Here is a 16,634-nt window from a genome sequence, read left to right as displayed (position 1 = left end):
AACAGCATGCAGCTCAATATCAAAAAAACCCAAACAACCCAATCAAATAATGGGCAGGAGACCTAAATAGACATTTCTCCAAAGAAGACATACAGATGGCCAACAGGCACATGAAAAGATTCTCAGTGTCACTAATTATTAGAGAAATGCAAATCAGAACTACAGTGAGGTACCACCTCACACTGGTCAGAATGGCCAACATCAAAAAGTCTACAAACAATAAATGCCGTAGAGGGTGTGGAGAAAAGCGAACCCCTCCTGTGCTGTTGGTGAGAATGTAAGTTGATGCAGCCACTATAGAGAACAGCATGGAGGTTCCTCTAAAAACTAAAAGTAGAGGCCCAGCCGAGGGCAGGGATGAGTGAGGCAAGGACTGGAAAGACAGAAATTAAGTGACAGTCTGCTGACCCTCACCTTCTTCCCCCACCTCTTCCTTAGCTGCTGGCAGCCAAGTGTGTATGTCTCAGGCAGGAGAAACGATTCTTATCTGCAGAAAAATAGCCCCAAAGAAAAGGCTTAAAGATACTAACATTTTGTTTCCCCAATGAAATAGCCCAATTTCTGTCCAGCCATCTCACAGTGAATAGCCCACACATAAAGAGCGTCTTTTAGAGTTTGGCATCCTTGTTCTTGAATATAAATGATCAACCAAGGATCAGCAGACACTTGACGGAAGTTTTTAGGATAAGAGAAAGAGCCCAAAATAAAGAAAATAGAAACTTTCAGGGAATAGACAGAAACTAAAACTACAGTATCCTCACCAATAAGAGCAGATATTGTGTTCAGGGAATGAGAACAAACTTATAATTTAAAAAGAGCAAAATTAAAATAATATATTAAATAAAGTAGTGCCCTTCCAGAAAGTGAAACGGTAAACTTGAGATGAGAAAGGGAAGAGACAACATAAGGGCTTCCCTGGTGGCTCAGTGGTTGAGAGTCCACCTGCCGATGCAGGGGACACGGGTTCATGCCCAGGTCCGGGAATATCCCACATGCCGCGGAGCAGCTGGGCTCCTGAGCCATGGCTGCTGAGCCTGTGCGTCCGGAGCCTGTGCTCCGCAACGGGAGAGGCCACAACAGTGAGAGGCCCACGTACTGCAAAAAAAAAAGAAAAAAAAAAAAAAGAGACAACATAAGAAATCATACAGAGTCAGTCCAGGAAGCTCAAGGCCTTACCAGTTAAGCCTTCCCGAAGACAGAAGAGCAGAAGAAACAGTAAAAGAAACAATTGAAGAACATTTTCCACTAGAGGAATGAGACTCTGTAAGATTCCACCTTACACGAAACACAGATGAGGGGGGAAAAATCCAGACCAGGTCTGCCACGTAAAATTTCACAACACCAGGGATGAAGTGAAGATGCCAAAAGATTCCAAGAGGGAAGAGCAAATCACATATCAAGAATCGAAAATGAGAATTGCACCGGACTCTTCAGCAGCAACGCTTGGAAGCTAGAAGATAACTAAAGCCTTGCCTTCAAAACTCAACGTGAAAAATTTTTTTTCCAACCTAAAATTCTGAACTCAGCCAAACTCTCCATTAAGTGTGAGAATAAAATCAGAAATACCTTCAGTTATACAAGAATGGAGGGAAACAAAGGTGGTCTTTCATATGTTCTCCCTTAGAAACTTCGGGAGGATATGCTTCACCAACACAAGGGAGGAACCAAGAGAGGAAGATGGAGCCACCGGGACCCCAGCCTGGGGAACAGGGAGGTGGCGGGAGCTGTCTGAGCCTCATTTCTTAGGGGTCCTTAGGGAGGTTCCAGTCCGTAGGCACGATCGATTCGATCACTGACCATTGGGGGTTGAACTTGAGCCCCAGTCCCTGAGCACCAGGGCCTTGCAGGCCTCGAGGAAGACCTGGAAGAGGGGCTGAGGGCCACAGGTGACCGAGGGGACGCGCGTGGCAGGGCTCCAGGCAGAGCTGGTGGTTCGGATCAGGACGGTGCTGGTGAAGGTGTAGAGACGTGCACGGTGTAGGAGCTGACCAGTTGGTGAGACGGGTCCTGACGGATGTGTCCACTGTGGGACACATCACTTTGTGATGGGCACAGAGTGGGTGGAGAGATTCCTGGCTGTGTAAGCAGAGTGGGTGGCGGGGCCGCCTCCCGGAGGGGCCTGTAGGCCGGGAGCCAGAGTTCTGCCTGAGATGTTGACTGTGACGCGTGCATTGTGGTCACAGAGTTGCCGGGCTGGCGGATGGCTCTTACGGAAGTAGGCTGAGCTGAGGATTAAACCGGAGTTGAGAGCGTTGGGAGAAAAGAGAGCGGTATGGACATATATCCACTACCAAACGCAAAACAGATAGCTAGGTGGGACGCAGCCTCATAGCGCAGGGAGATCAGCTCCGCGCTTTGTGACCACCTAGAGGGGTGGGATAGGGAGGGTGGGAGGGAGGCTCAAGAGGGAGGGGCTATGGGGATACGTGTATGCATATGGCTGATTCACTTTGTTGTACAGCAGAAACTAACACACCATTGTAAAGCAATTATACTCCAATAAAGATGTTTAAAAAAGGGAGAGCCCAGGACCCAGCCTGGGGGAAGGAGCTCCAGGACCAGCGGGGCAGATTCAGAGGAATGGTCCAGAGTAGCTGGTGTGAGAGGAGACCGGGAGGGAGTGGGGCTGCGGCCTGGGGGCGGGGGGAGGGTCCAGGCAGCGGGGGAGGGCAGGTGCCACGGGGTCGGTGGAGCTGCTGTGTCCACGGGGCAGGAGGAGGGGGTGCTGGCGAAGCAGCTCCTGAGACGTGTGGGTGCGCGAGGGGCCCACGATGGGACGGCAGCGCCGCCTGCCTGGCTCTCGTCCAAGATGGGAGGTGCCGGAGCCCACTGTATTCTGCGAGTGGGGAAGTCTTCACACGCAGGGAGAGCGTCGAGATACAGGGTAGAAGGTGTGTTACTGCAGGAGAAATCCTGGAGCTTGTGGGAACAGGCGAGATGCGCTCGGGTGGGGGCTTGCTGAAGACAGGTGAGGCCACGCGGCCGGGCGTCAGGGGCACAGCCACGCACGGCCCCTCGTCCGCAGGAAGGCACGGACCCCGGGCAAGCAGAGGGGCTGCCAAGGGCTTCGTGCCCTGGGACTCTGTGATGCCCCCTTTCTGCCCCTCCTCCGACGTTCTCAAAGGCACCCTCAGTTGTGCGGGTCAGCCTCACGCCCTCCAGGGAGGATGACACTCATCCCAGCCTCACGTCCCCACCTCCCTGTCACTCCTGTGACACGATTTCAGGCAGGACAGCCCTTCATGCCCATGTTCAGATAACTGAATCATTTCTCTTTAAAGCCACCTCCGTCCCTATGTTGTGGTTTCCAAGGCAAAAATGGGTGTTTCGTGTGGGAAGATGGTGCTCAGGGGTACGGGCTCTGCGTGGTGGAAAGTGAAAGCCTGTAACTCTTCCAGGTCTGTGACGAGAAGCTACTACAGGGGTGCGGCAGGGGCGCTGCTCGTCTATGACATCACCAGGTAATGACACCGCTCGCCGGCCTGTGCTCCCCGAGGTCCGAGTCTCCCCGCGGGTGTGCTGGGCACGTCGGTGGCAGGGCTGTGGGGCGGGAAGCCCCTCAGCCCTTTTCCTGGGGGTCTTGGGCGTTTTCGAAGCAGCCCCTTCCACCACTTTACCATGTAAAGCAGCATGTTCCCAAGCTTCAGATAGATAAGCACCCCCAGTGTCATTATGTTTCTTTTAACATGATGTTTTGATACTTTCCTTAAGGTTTGCAAAGTGAAGCTTTGCGTGTGGTAAATTATTAGAAGTAACGGACCTCCATCAAGCACAGGTTCTAGGCTGGGACGGCCTGGGTTCAAAGCCCACTTGCTGTCACCAGCGGTGTGAGTCCTCCGGCGAGGTGCTCCGCTGTCTGGACTTTAGTTTCCTTGTCTGTTCCATGGAGTAATGACCACGTAATACTCGTGAGGTTGCTGGGCGGTTGATTTGGTTCACATAGAGCTCTTGGCCCATCGTAAGGATCTGAGTGCACTGTCCTGCGTGTAGCTATCACCCAGGTATCACAATTAAATGTAAAGTTCAGTTCCTCCTCGGTCAGTCCTTAGAATATACGAGAGTTTTATCCTTAGATAGATGAGGGCTGAAAACAGTCCTGAAGGTAGATGCACCTGATCCAGTCCTGGCTCTGCCACTGGCTGCTTGTGTGACTTTGGGCAACTTAGTCTCTCTGGGCCTCAGGTTTCTTGTGGAAACAGGAGATAATAAGAGTCTGTGTCACAGAGTCCTTACAGAGAATCAGCGTGTTAAATTCGTGTGAAGCGAAGTACCAGCGCGTCACACGGATCCGTTGAGTGGCAGCAGTTAGCCTTAGGTCCTGCTCGCATGTTGCGTGAACCGAGAGCCCAGTAAATACTGACCCTGCTTGGGCAGACAACAGACAGCAAGCTTCTGGCTTGTTGCCTCATGTTCATGGAAACAAGATGAAATGCACCCTGTGGGTGTGGTGTACGCCAGGGGCTTCCAGATCGTCTGAGTCACCTGAAAGGCTGTGGGCATTGCCCTGCGTGTGTAGAAGCGCTGGGAGTGGCGTGAGTGACTGGAAAGAGTTGCTAGCTTTATAAAATACATGTGCTGTTTTCACAATCTTATATTACGCAGCCGAGAAACCTACAATGCGCTTACTAATTGGTTAACAGATGCCCGAATGCTCGCCAGCCAGAGCATCGTCATCATCCTCTGTGGGAACAAGAAGGACCTGGACCCCGATCGGGAAGTCACGTTCCTAGAAGCCTCCCGATTCGCTCAGGAAAATGGCAAGTGGCCTTGCACCTGTCACACCTGCTGGAGGTTTAAGATGCAGCTGTAGTTAGGAAGTGTGGGACTTCCTATTGTTTTTACTGTACACTAGACTCACTTAACATAGTCTCACCCTATTGCATTCTGCCCACGAAGGTTACTATGATGAGGGACTTCCCTGGTGGTCCAGCGGTTCAGACTCTGTGCTTCCACTGTAGGGAGCGCAGGTTCCATCCCCGGTCAGGGAACTAAGATCCCGCATGCCGCGTGGTGTGGCAAAAAAAAAAAAAAAAAAAAAAAGAGGTTACTATGATGATAAAAGCTAATCTCTTAGCATTCTGTGGTGACTTTTCAGTCTAGGATCTTTGATATCACAGGTCTTGGTTTAAAGTGAAATTTATAACAATCTTTAAAGGCCCTAATCAGATGATGTCATCTTTTATAAAATGTAATTTGAAGCTAAGTTAGTGAAATATTAGACGTAAATAGAAAGGGAAGCAGTAGAAGACATACTGGACTAATTGGCTGTATTTTACTTACATTAAATTTAAGTCATTTGGCTAAAGATGCCTTTTAAACTTCTCTGAATTTCCGTATAGAATACATAAGGATGACACGTAAAATTAATGGTTGCTTATAGACAGCTGAATGAGAAGAATTCACTACTGGGCATATACCCTGAGAAAACCATAATTCAAAAAGAGTCATGTACCAAAATGTTCATTGCAGCTCTATTTACAATAGCCAGGAGATGGAAACAACCTAAGTGTCCATCATCGGATGAATGGATAAAGAAGATGTGGCACATATATACAATGGAATATTACTCAGCCATAAAAAGAAACGAAATTGAGCTATTTCTAATGAGGTGGATGGACCTAGAGTCTGTCATACAGAGTGAAGTAAGTCAGAAAGAGAAAGACAAATACCGTATGCTAACATATATATATGGAATTTAAGGGAAAAAATGTCAGGAAGAACCTAGGGGTAAGACGGGAATAAAGATGCAGACCTACTAGAGAATGGACTTGAGGATATGCAGAGGGGGAAGGGTAAGCTGGGACAAAGTGAGAGAGTGGCATGGACATATATACACTACCAAACGTAAAATAGATCGCTAGTGGGAAGCAACCGCATAGCACAGGGAGATCAGCTCGGTGCTTTGTGACCTAGAGGGGTGGGATAGGGAGGGTGGGAGGGAGGGAGACGCAAGAGGGAGGGGATATGGGAACATATGTATATGTATAACTGATTCACTTTGTTATACAGCAGAAACTAACACACCATTGTAAAGCAATTATACTCCAATAAAGATGTAAAAAAAAAAACACTTATCTCACAAAAAAAGAAAAAAGATACTTAGAAAAACATAGCTTAGGTTTAAAAAAAAAGAATTCAGACATTTTAAAATAACTTTAATTTTTGGAAGCAATCAACAACTAAAATATCCTACTATCACCTTTCAGTTGGACTCCGGGACCACCCACTTACACTCTCACAAACGAGCAGGGTTTCTGCTAGGAAAATAAACAGAAGCCTTCATGAGTTTGTAAAGAAGCTGTTTAGAAACATGCACGCTTAGAATGTTAAAGGTCGAAAGGAATTTATCTGTCATTTAAATGAAACTCATTTTTACAAGGAAGGAGAGAAGGATCTGGAGAGGTTGTGGTTTGCTCACAAAAGCAAGAGAGCAGCCTTCTGCTGCGTGAGTCACCAGCTGGTGCATAAGAAGAGGGCTCATTCGTGTAAGGTCCCCTCACTGTCAGGGCGGCACACCAGATGTCAGCACTTGTAGGTTGTTATCTGTGGTGACGTGGAGACTATTGGAAAGGCAATTGCTACTTTGTCTTATATCAACAGCCGGGTGCCTTCAGCCAGCCTGCTTCCTTACCAGCGTCCTGCTTGCTTAGTTTCTTCAACACATTTAAGTGCTAGCACAAAATACTAGTTACTTTTCGGAAGAAGTTAGATTTCTTCTAATATTTAAAAAAATATTTTGACATTGATTTCATATTTGCAGAAATACCTGGTTTTAAGTACTAAATTTATTTTGTCTATTATTCTAAGCGTGTACTAAGCTGGCAGTTATGAATCGAATAATTGTGATTGTCTTCTTAATATGGCTTCGTGTTTCGTTTGATGTCGATTTCAGAGCTGATGTTTCTGGAAACGAGTGCACTAACCGGGGAGAACGTGGAAGAGGCCTTTGTACAGTGTGCGAGAAAAATACTTAACAAAATTGAATCAGGTAAAAGGCTTTCCATTAATAAACTTTCCTTTAACGTCGTTTCCTCTCTAGCTCAGTAGTGTCACTTTTCAGTACTTCCAGGAGTGCTTTGGTCAGAGTGGCCTCTCCCCCTGCCGACCTGCAGTCACCACTCACGGGCTTCAAGGTCTTGTCCGCGGCTGAGGTGGGAGCCCACGCCTCCTTCACGGCGGCCTCCTTGGCCCCAGTGACGGAAGGGGCAGAGTCAGGGTGTCAGGGCGTGTTTGCTTTTAGAACCACAGCCTTTGTTGGAGCCATCACTTCAGGAAGAACGGACCTTTGTCCGTGCTCTGTCGGCACCTCGGACTGTGCTGGGCCAGCAGTCGTGTGTGGTGGATTGGCGTGATCTATGGGCACCTCTCGGGGTGCCGCTGGTTTAGATCAGGCATTGGGGAGAATTTACTCCCGAAGCTCACTGAGCGTGCCTCAGTAGTAACCTGTCTCATCATTGTTCTGTTTGTTGCTTCAGTAAAAATAAATTTACAATACCCCTAATTTAGGCAGCTGACAAAATAATATGTAGTTGTCATTTATTAGAGTTATTTTTTATTTAAGTATCACCGCAATTATATGTGGACATTCAGTTTTTAATTGATTCATTAAAATATCTGAATGCCTGTTCTTTGTCAGGTGCTGGGATACAGAAATAAATTAATCACAACCCTTGCCCTCAAGAAACTGTCTTTCATGGGAAGCAGTCAAAAGATACTTACAATACGGTGTGGTCGATACAGTAACTGAGAAGCGCACAGGATCTTGGGGCACACGAAGAAGGAGAACCTACCTGCTTAGGAGGTGATATCAGGAAGGGCTTCCAGGAGGAGGTGGTGACCAAGCTCAGGCTGTCAAGTGTGGGGAGGGGAGGCCAGCAGGGACAGCGCTAGTGGACACTGGGGGAGAAGTTGAAGTTTCTAGAACAGAAGGACCACAGCGGGGAATGGCAGGAGAGAAGGCTGAGGAGAGGCAGCAGCCAGGCGAGGGATCGTGATCCAGGACCTAGAACTTTACCCTGTAAAGCGTGACCGAGTCTCCGCCCTGCCTGTATGCTAGAGCCTCCTGGGATGCATAAAAGTTTGAATTCCAAGACCCGCCCCTAGAGATGCTGAATTAGGCCTTCAGCATCAGATTTTAAAACGCTCTCTCGTGTGATTAATTCTGATGTTCGTCCACGACTGAGCACTGCGGTAGGGGTGAGTGGCCATTCAGGGGCGGGGGCCGTGAATGACGTGGTCAGATTGTGGCTGGAGGCAGATCGTGTGTGTGGGTGGTCACATCAGGGACATACTGGAGGGAGCCCAGGGCCGATGGCCAGGATAGCAACAAAGGCATGTTTGAGTAATCCGAAAAAAGATGCCTGATTAAAGCTTTATCGAGGATGTGGAAGCGGAGACGAAGAGGCATAGATGAATCCAAGAAACGTTTTGGCAGTGGCGTCGTGACTCAGATGCTAACTAGCGGGGCGGGGCCGTTGCCTCTGGGGAGGGGCCTGAGAGGTGGGGTCAGGAAGGGAGGAGGGGCCGAGGGCAACTAGGTGTCACACCTGGGTAACTCGGGGACCCAGAGGGTCATGGCAGAGCCAGAGGGCAAGCCGGTTCAAGGGAATCAAGATGCTTCTGTTTTGGAGTGTTCCCTGGGCAGCGTCGCTGGGACAAACGCGAGGAGGCATGCAGGAGGCTGTGGGGAGAATTCCTGGCTGGCGGTGTCTGCTTGGGAGCCATCAGCCTGTAGGAGTAGTGGCAACTCTGGAAGGAACGAGACCACGCAGCGATCAGTAGAGAGTGGGGAGGGCAGTGGCCCAGAGCGAAGCCCTGGAGATCGGAGGATGAGAGAGAGGAGGGGGAAGTCAGAGGTATATGAAGAGACCCGGGAACGTGGGTATCACTTTAGCCGAGCTTCAGCCAAAGGGTTGTTCGTTATCAAATGCATCAGAGGAAAGTCTCATGAGCCAAGACGTGAGCTGAAAAGTGTCCGGTGGGGCGGGCAGTAGGAAGTCACCAGTCATCTTTACCAGCGGAATGACAAGGAGAAGACAGGGGGCGGCGGAGCATCAAGAGGGGGTGAGGGAGCGGAGCCTGGCCCCTCCCCGGAGGACGGTTAATTCAACGAGAGGTTTCAGTAAATGACGCGAGAGGAGAGAGAGGGACGGAAAGGAGAGAAGGCGGGAGGGGAGCGGACGGAGAAGGTAGGGGCCGGCGAGGTAGTGGGAGAGCGCCAGGGTCCCAGACGGCGGGCTGGGCTCAGCAGGAACAGGGCCGCTTCATCCTCCTGTGGTCTTTTGACCTGAAAACAGCAAAAATTTCCTCAAGCTGGTACAGAACTGTTATTTTTAAAGACTAGAGCCTCAGTAGTTGTCATGAAAATCGGTGTGATGTTGAGTGTTAGCAAGCTCAACACGGGCTTTTCTTTAGCTTACCTCCCCCTTTGGTGTCCACCCTTGAACACAGCGTGTGTGAGCTCATTCATATAAAGCTTTCAGGATCTTTTTCTTCTGAGGTCATCCAAATCATAGTTACATCAGATAAAAAACTATAAGGACACGTTAGAACTCTTCAGCAGTACTTTTTTTTTTTTTTAGATTTTATTGACGTATAGTTGATTTACAATGTTGTGTTCATTTCTGTTGTACGGCAAAGTGATTCAGTTAGTTATACATATATATTCTTTTTCCTATTCTTTTCCATTATGATTTGTCACAGGATATTGAACATAGTTCCCTGTGCTCTACAGTAGGACCTTGTTGTTTATCCATTTCAGCAGTACTTTTTAATTTTAGTTTTCTAAAGAGGCAGTACATTCATGTGGTTCAAAAACCATTATTTTCTCCCCTCCTTTTTATACAAAAGTTAGCACACTATGAACTCTGCACTTACTCTACCTACCAGTGATGACACATCAGTATTTAGAGACTTCCATATACATATATATATGCTAATGTACATGTGTGTGTGTATGTAGTGTTCAGTTTTGTGTATTGCCATAATTTATTTAACCAGTCTACTTTGGACATTTGAGTTGTTGCCAGTATTTTGCTGTAACAAAAAATGTTGCAGTAAATAACCTTTTGTATATCATTTCACATGTGTGTGAGTGTACGTATAGGATAAGTTCCCAGAAGTGGGTTTGCTGCGTTAAAGAACACAAGCATTTGGAAGTTAGGTAGAAGCTGTCGAATTCCTCCATCGGGGTTGTAGCAGTTTATCATCCCACTAGTAGCGAATGAAGGTGTTTATTTCACTAAAGCCACACCCACAGGGTGTATTATCATACGTGGGTTTTTACCAGTCTCATAAGTGAAAAATGGTATCTTTTTTAATTTGTGGTTTAATTTTAAATTAAATCTTTGTATACATAATATATTCACATAATTCCAAATCCAGAAAGTGCAGGAGAGGATAGAGTGAGCCACCCTCTGTTACCCCGTCTCCTGTCCCCTGGCTATCTAGAGCTCTTTTTTGAAGTCAGCCATTATTACCAGTTCTTTATGTATCCGTCCAAAGAGGTTTTTATGCCCATACAAGCAAACGTGTGTATTTTTTCCTCTGTATTCAAAATTGTGTTGTATATACACAGTGTTCTACACTTTGCTTTTTTCACTTAATATATTGTGGGGATCACAGAAACATGAAAACATTTTCTAAAGACTTGCTTGGTCCTCAGGTGAGCTGGACCCAGAAAGAATGGGCTCAGGTATTCAGTATGGAGATGCTGCCTTGAGACAGCTGCGGTCTCCACGCCGCGCACAGGCCCCGAGCGCACAGGAGTGCGGCTGCTGAAGCAGCACAGGGAGCACAGGTAGGTGCCTGCGTCGCGGCGCCCTGCCGCCTTCGGCCTCACCCTCTGTTCGCCACCCATAGCCCCGCACAGGCTTAGAGGTGGAGGCTGTCACTGCTTTTTGCAGCCGCGTTATGAAAAGGAGAGGTGATTGCATAATTAAAAGTTAGAGATTCTCAGCAGTGAGAATCTCTGCTCACACATTCTTCTCAAGCTCACACGGAACACTCACCAAAACAGACCACATCCTGGGCCATAAAACACACCTGAACACATTTAAAAGAATAGAAATCATCCAGTGTCTGCTCTCAGACCACAGTGGAATTAAACTAGAAATCAGTAACAGAAAGCTAACTGGAAAATCCAAAATGCGTGGGGATTAAACAACATACTTCTAAATAACACATGAGTGAAAGAAGCAATCTCAAGGGAAATGTAAGAATATTTTGAACTAAATGAAGAAACACAACTTATCAAAATTTGGGAAGATTCAACACAAACAGTACTTAGAGTGAAACTTACAGCATTGAGTGCATGTACTAGAAAAGAAGAAAGGTCTAAGTACCATCATATAAGTGTCCACCATAGAAAACGAGAAAAAGAAGAGCAAATTAAAGCCAGAGTAGGCAGAAGAAAAGGAATAATAAAATTAGAGCAGGAGATCAATAGAGAAAAATCAACGAAGCCAAAGCCGGCTCCTTGAAAAAGACCAGTAAAATCAGTGACTCTAGCCGGGCTAAGGGAAATTATATATATATATAATTACTAATATCAGAAATGAAAGAGGGGGCATCACTGCAGATTCTATGGACATTAAAAGGATAATAAGGGAATGCTATGAACAACTCTATGCCCACAAATTTGATGACCTGCATGAAATAAACCAATTCTATCAAAGACACAATTTGCCAAAACTTATACAAGAACAAATACACAATCTGAATAGGCCTGTATCTATTAAAGAAATTGAACCAATAATTAATAATCTTCCAAAACAGAAAGCACCAGGCCCACACGGGTTCACGGGTGAATTCCACCAAACATTTAAGGAAGAAACTGTACCAGTTCTCTTCAGTCTCTTTCACAGAACAAAAGCAGACAGAACACTTTCTAACTCATTCTAAGAGGCCAGCATTACCCTAATTCCAAAACCAGACAAAGACATTACAAGAAAAGAAAACTACACACTAGTATCTCCTGTGAACACAGATGCAAAAATTCTCAACAAAATGTTAGATTGAATCCAACAATGTATACAAAGAATTACATCCTTCCAAGTGGGATTTATCCCAGGTATGCAGGGCTGGTTCAACATTCCAAAATCAATTAATGTAATCGTCACATCAACAGGGAACAAAAATCACATGATTTCATCAAGAGATGGAGAGAAATCATTTGACAAAATCCAATATCCATTCACAATGAAAGCTCTCAGTAAAGTAGGAATAGAGGGGAATCTCCTCAACTTAATAAAGAAAATCTACCCAAAACCTACTGCTAACATCCTGCTTAATGGTGAGAAAGTTGAAGCTTTCCTATTAATATCAAGGCAAGGAGGTCCCCTCTCACCATCATACTGGAGGTCCTAGCTAATGCACTAAGAAAAGGAAATAAAAGGTACACAGACTGGGAAGAGAGAAATTAACTAACTTTGTTGGCTGATGATAATCTGTGTAGAAAATCCAAAAAATCCACAAACTATATAAATGATTATGTAGCACAGTTGCAAGATACAAGGTTAATATACAAAAGCCCATCACTTTTCTCTATGCCAGCAATGAACAAGTGCAATTCGAAATGAAAAACACAATACCCCTCACATTAGCATCCCCCCAAAAAGGAAATAGGTAGAACTCTAACAACATCTATATGAGGAAAACCAAACTGATTCCGAAGTCTATGTGGAGAGGAGACAAAAGACCCATAATAGCCAACACAGTATTGAGGGAGAAGAACAAAGTTGAAGGACTGTTACTACCCAACTCCAAAACACTATAAAGCCACAGTAGTCAAGACAGTATGGTATTGGTGAAATAATAGACAAGTAGATCAATGGAACAGAATAGAGAGCCCAGAAATACACCCACATACTGATGTTTGATAAAGGAGCAAAGGCAATACAATGGAGCAGAAATAGTCTTTTCAACAAATGGTGCTAGAACAACTGGACATCCATGCAAAAAAATGAATCTACATACCAGACCTTGTACCCTTCACAAAAATTAACTCCAAATGGATCGTAGACCTAAATGTAAAATGCAAAACTATAAAACTCCTAGAAGATAAAAGAAAATGTAGATGACCTAGGGTGTGGTGATGACTTTTTAGACACAGCACTAAAGACACAATCCATGAAAGAAATAATTGGTAAGCTGGACTTCATGAAAAATAAAAACTTCTGCTCTGCAAAAGACAATGTCAAGAGAATTAGTAGACAAGCTATAGACCAGGAGAAAATATTTGTGAAACACATACCTGATAAAGGACTGTTAAACCTAAATACACAAAGACCTCTTAAAACACAACAGTAAGAAAACAACCCAATTTAAAAACGGGCCAAAGACCTTAACAGACACCTCACCAAAGAAGATATCCAGATGGCAATAAGTATACAAAAACATACTCCATATCATATGCCATCAAGGAGAAAGCAAAGTAAAACAATGAGATATCACTACAAGCCTATTAGAATGGCCACAGTCCAAGACCCTGACAGCGCCAAATGCTGGTGAGGATGTAGAACAATAGGAATTCTTGTTCATTGTTGGTGGGAATGCAAAATGGTGCAGCCACTTTAGAAGACAGCTTGGCATTTTCTTATAAAACTAACCTTAGGACTTCCCTGGTGGTGTAGTGCTTAAGAATCCACCTGCCAATGCAGGGGACACGGGTTCGATCCCTGGTCTAGGAAGATCCCACATGCCGCGGAGCAGCTAAGCCCATGTGCCACAACTACTGAGCCCGAATGCTACACTACTGAAGCCCGTTCTCCTAGAGCCCGTGCTCCGCAACAAGAGAAGCCACCACCGCAATGAGAAGCCCGCATACTGCAACAAAGACCCAGCGCAGCCAAAAATAAAAATTAAATTAAAAAAAAAAGAGTAATGCTTAAAAATAAATAAATAAATTAGCAAGACATGTTTATAATCAATGTTTAAACTGTCAATCGTATAACACGGGTAAAACCGTTAGGTAGGTAGGTAGATACATAGGTAGGTAGATAGATGAATGAAACTAAACATACTCTTACTGTATGATCCAGGAGTCTCACTCCTTGCTATTAACCCAAAGGAGTTGAAAACTTATGTCCACACAAAAACCTGCACATGGATGTTTATAGCAGCGTTATTCATAATTGCCAAAGCTTGCAAGCAAACAGGATGTCCTTCGGAAGGCAAATGGGTAAACTGCGGTCTATCCAGACAATGGAATATTATTCAGCACTAAAAAGAAATGAGCTGTCAAGCCTTCAAGGCATATAACTAAGTGGAAGAAGCCAATCTGGGGATTTCCCCGGAGGTGCAGTGGTTAAGACTCTGCGCTTCCAATGCAGGGGGCACAGGTTCAAGCCTTGGTCGGGGAACTAAGATCCCACATGCCATGCGGTGCGGCCAAAAAAAAAAAAGAAGCCAACCTGAAAAGGCTACATACTACATGATTCCAACTATGTGACATCCTGGAAAAGGCACAACTCTGGAGACAGGGGAAAGATCAGGGGCTGGGGATGGGAGGGATGAATAGGCAGAGCACAGAGGATTTGGGGAGAGTGAAAAGACTCTGTATGATACCATGTGATGGATCCGCGTCATCATGTATCTGTCCAAACCCCTAGAACGTAGAACACCAAGAGTGAGCTGTAATTTAACTATGGATTTGGGGTGGTTATGAATTGTCAGTGTAGGCTCATCAGCTGTAACAAAGGTACCGTCTGGTGGGGACGTTGATAATGGGGGAGGCTGTGTATGTGTGAAGGCAGGGGGTTTTTGGGAACTCTACATACTTCTCCCACCTCAATTTTGCTTCGAAGCTAAAACTGCTCTAAAAAAATAAAATCTTAAGAAAAAAATCCTAAAGCACTGAAACAACACAATGAAGAGTTTTGGCTAATAAGCCAACATGGGAATTAAAATGGAATAAATACATAATTAAATAAATCCAAAAGAAGGCAGGAAAAGAGGAAAAAAGGAAGTAAAGAACAGATGGGGAAAATATAAAACAAATAGCAAAATGCTAGATTAAACCCAGCCTTACCAATTAAAAAAAAAATTAGATTCTCTGCTTGAAAGAATTTGTAGGAAATCCTTAATGCACTTGCTCAGAAAGGAAAGTTGATGGGAGTGATTGAGTTAGAGGTTCTTCTCCCTATATGTCAGTGACGAGTCTTTTCCTGGGTTCATTGAAGTCTAAATGAATGTGCCTGTAGCTAAGGCTCATTTATAAAATTTGCAAGTAGAGAATTTAACTTTCTAAAGCTTCCTCTTTTTTATGTGTAGTCAACATTATCTAATATGCCTAGGTAAGTTTAAATAAAAATTGGAGGTATTCATTCACTAGTTCCCTTTGTGACTTTAATCGATGTTTGTTTGTACATTTTTAGTCATGCATATTTCTAAATTGTTCTTAATATTTTTTAGGTGTTCATACAGTGGTATTTGGGACACAATTGTTGGCGCTTGAAGAAGTTTTTTTTTTTAGCCACCATCTTTTTCTACTTTAAATGGAAGTAGATCTTTGTGCAAAAAAATAATTTGGGTTGTTATGCTAGCTAGTAGATGTGGCACAGCAAACGTATAATAAATCCAGTTCAGTGGACAAGACCATTAAATGTACACATGTATGTAAAAATGTTCTGTTCCGTATTCGCCCTCTCACCCCAGTTTGAATCCTGGCTGTGTACTGTATATATGCTACTCCAGTACGTCTCCACAGCATGGTATCTGATGTATGGTATGATGGATAGAGCGTTGCACCAAATGCAGTCTAATACTTTATTTTTTTTTAATCGTCTGAACTAAAACCTGTTCATTGTGAGGTGTGCTTTGATCATCGTGTCGGTTATATGGCACAGTTGGTTATGTTTATGACCTGATATTCAGAGACTCTGGCATTGATCGCCAATGCAGCGCTTAGTTAATTCCATTTACCACAGTCCACAAGGTGTTATGTGAGCCACACTCGAAATACTAGATCAGTAGTTACTCACATACCAAAGCAAAATGAAAAATGGAGTTTTTCCATGAACTTTACACTGTCCAGCACCCTGTTGATTTTAACGTATCTTCATCAGACCAGTTCAGGAAGTAGAGCTGAGCACCGGCTCTACAGGCACTGTGATTAGTACTAAAGATGCTGGTACCTTTAACCAAACTTCCTAGGCAAGCGATCTACTCTCAGCATCTGGTCAGTGCAATAGATGAACCATGTACCAGGGGCTGCTCAACCTGGTCCCAGTTTGCTGAACCACCTGGTCTCCCTGTTAGAAAACACATCGTTTGCTACTGTGCTTTTTCTGGGATTCAGTATTAGAGCATCACTGCCTCTTTTTTAGTCTTTTGTTGTTTTGTGTTCATTTTAAGGCAACCCACTAAATCAAGTTAATTTTAAAGGGACACCACTAAGAAGTTTCTGTACAACTTTTGCCTTATGACAGTTATCAAGTTAACATGTTTTTAATTCTCATGAGTTATATTGAAGTCTAATATATATTGTATTACAAAGACTTGTTCTAATATTTTAAAATGTTTATGCAAAAACTATATAATAGAACTTCTCTTTAAAGTTAAAATACAGCACTACTTAAAGCTGAAAGGTTTAAAAGCATTCTTCACCTTACATGTGTTCTTCCACTGTGACGTTT

General features: G+C 44.6%; 1 protein-coding gene across 1 annotated transcript in view; it reads left to right on the top strand.

Moving 5' to 3' along the window:
* RAB4A (RAB4A, member RAS oncogene family) overlaps positions 1-16,003 on the top strand; it is a 51,818-nt gene extending 35,815 nt beyond the window's left edge. Inside the window, exons 4-8 of the mRNA XM_065893872.1 lie at positions 3,399-3,461; positions 4,603-4,757; positions 6,893-6,988; positions 10,664-10,798; positions 15,412-16,003. Coding sequence (XP_065749944.1) covers positions 3,399-3,461; positions 4,603-4,757; positions 6,893-6,988; positions 10,664-10,779 — 430 coding nt within the window. The 3' untranslated portion in view covers positions 10,780-10,798; positions 15,412-16,003. The remainder of the gene's footprint in view (positions 1-3,398; positions 3,462-4,602; positions 4,758-6,892; positions 6,989-10,663; positions 10,799-15,411) is intronic.
* Positions 16,004-16,634: the final 631 nt, after the last annotated feature.

This window comes from Phocoena phocoena, chromosome 16 (genome assembly GCF_963924675.1).
Source record: "Phocoena phocoena chromosome 16, mPhoPho1.1, whole genome shotgun sequence".
In the NCBI taxonomy this organism is placed as follows: domain Eukaryota; kingdom Metazoa; phylum Chordata; class Mammalia; order Artiodactyla; family Phocoenidae; genus Phocoena; species Phocoena phocoena.
Note: the sequence above shows the minus strand (reverse complement) of the source record. Positions and strands in the feature narration are given on the sequence as shown.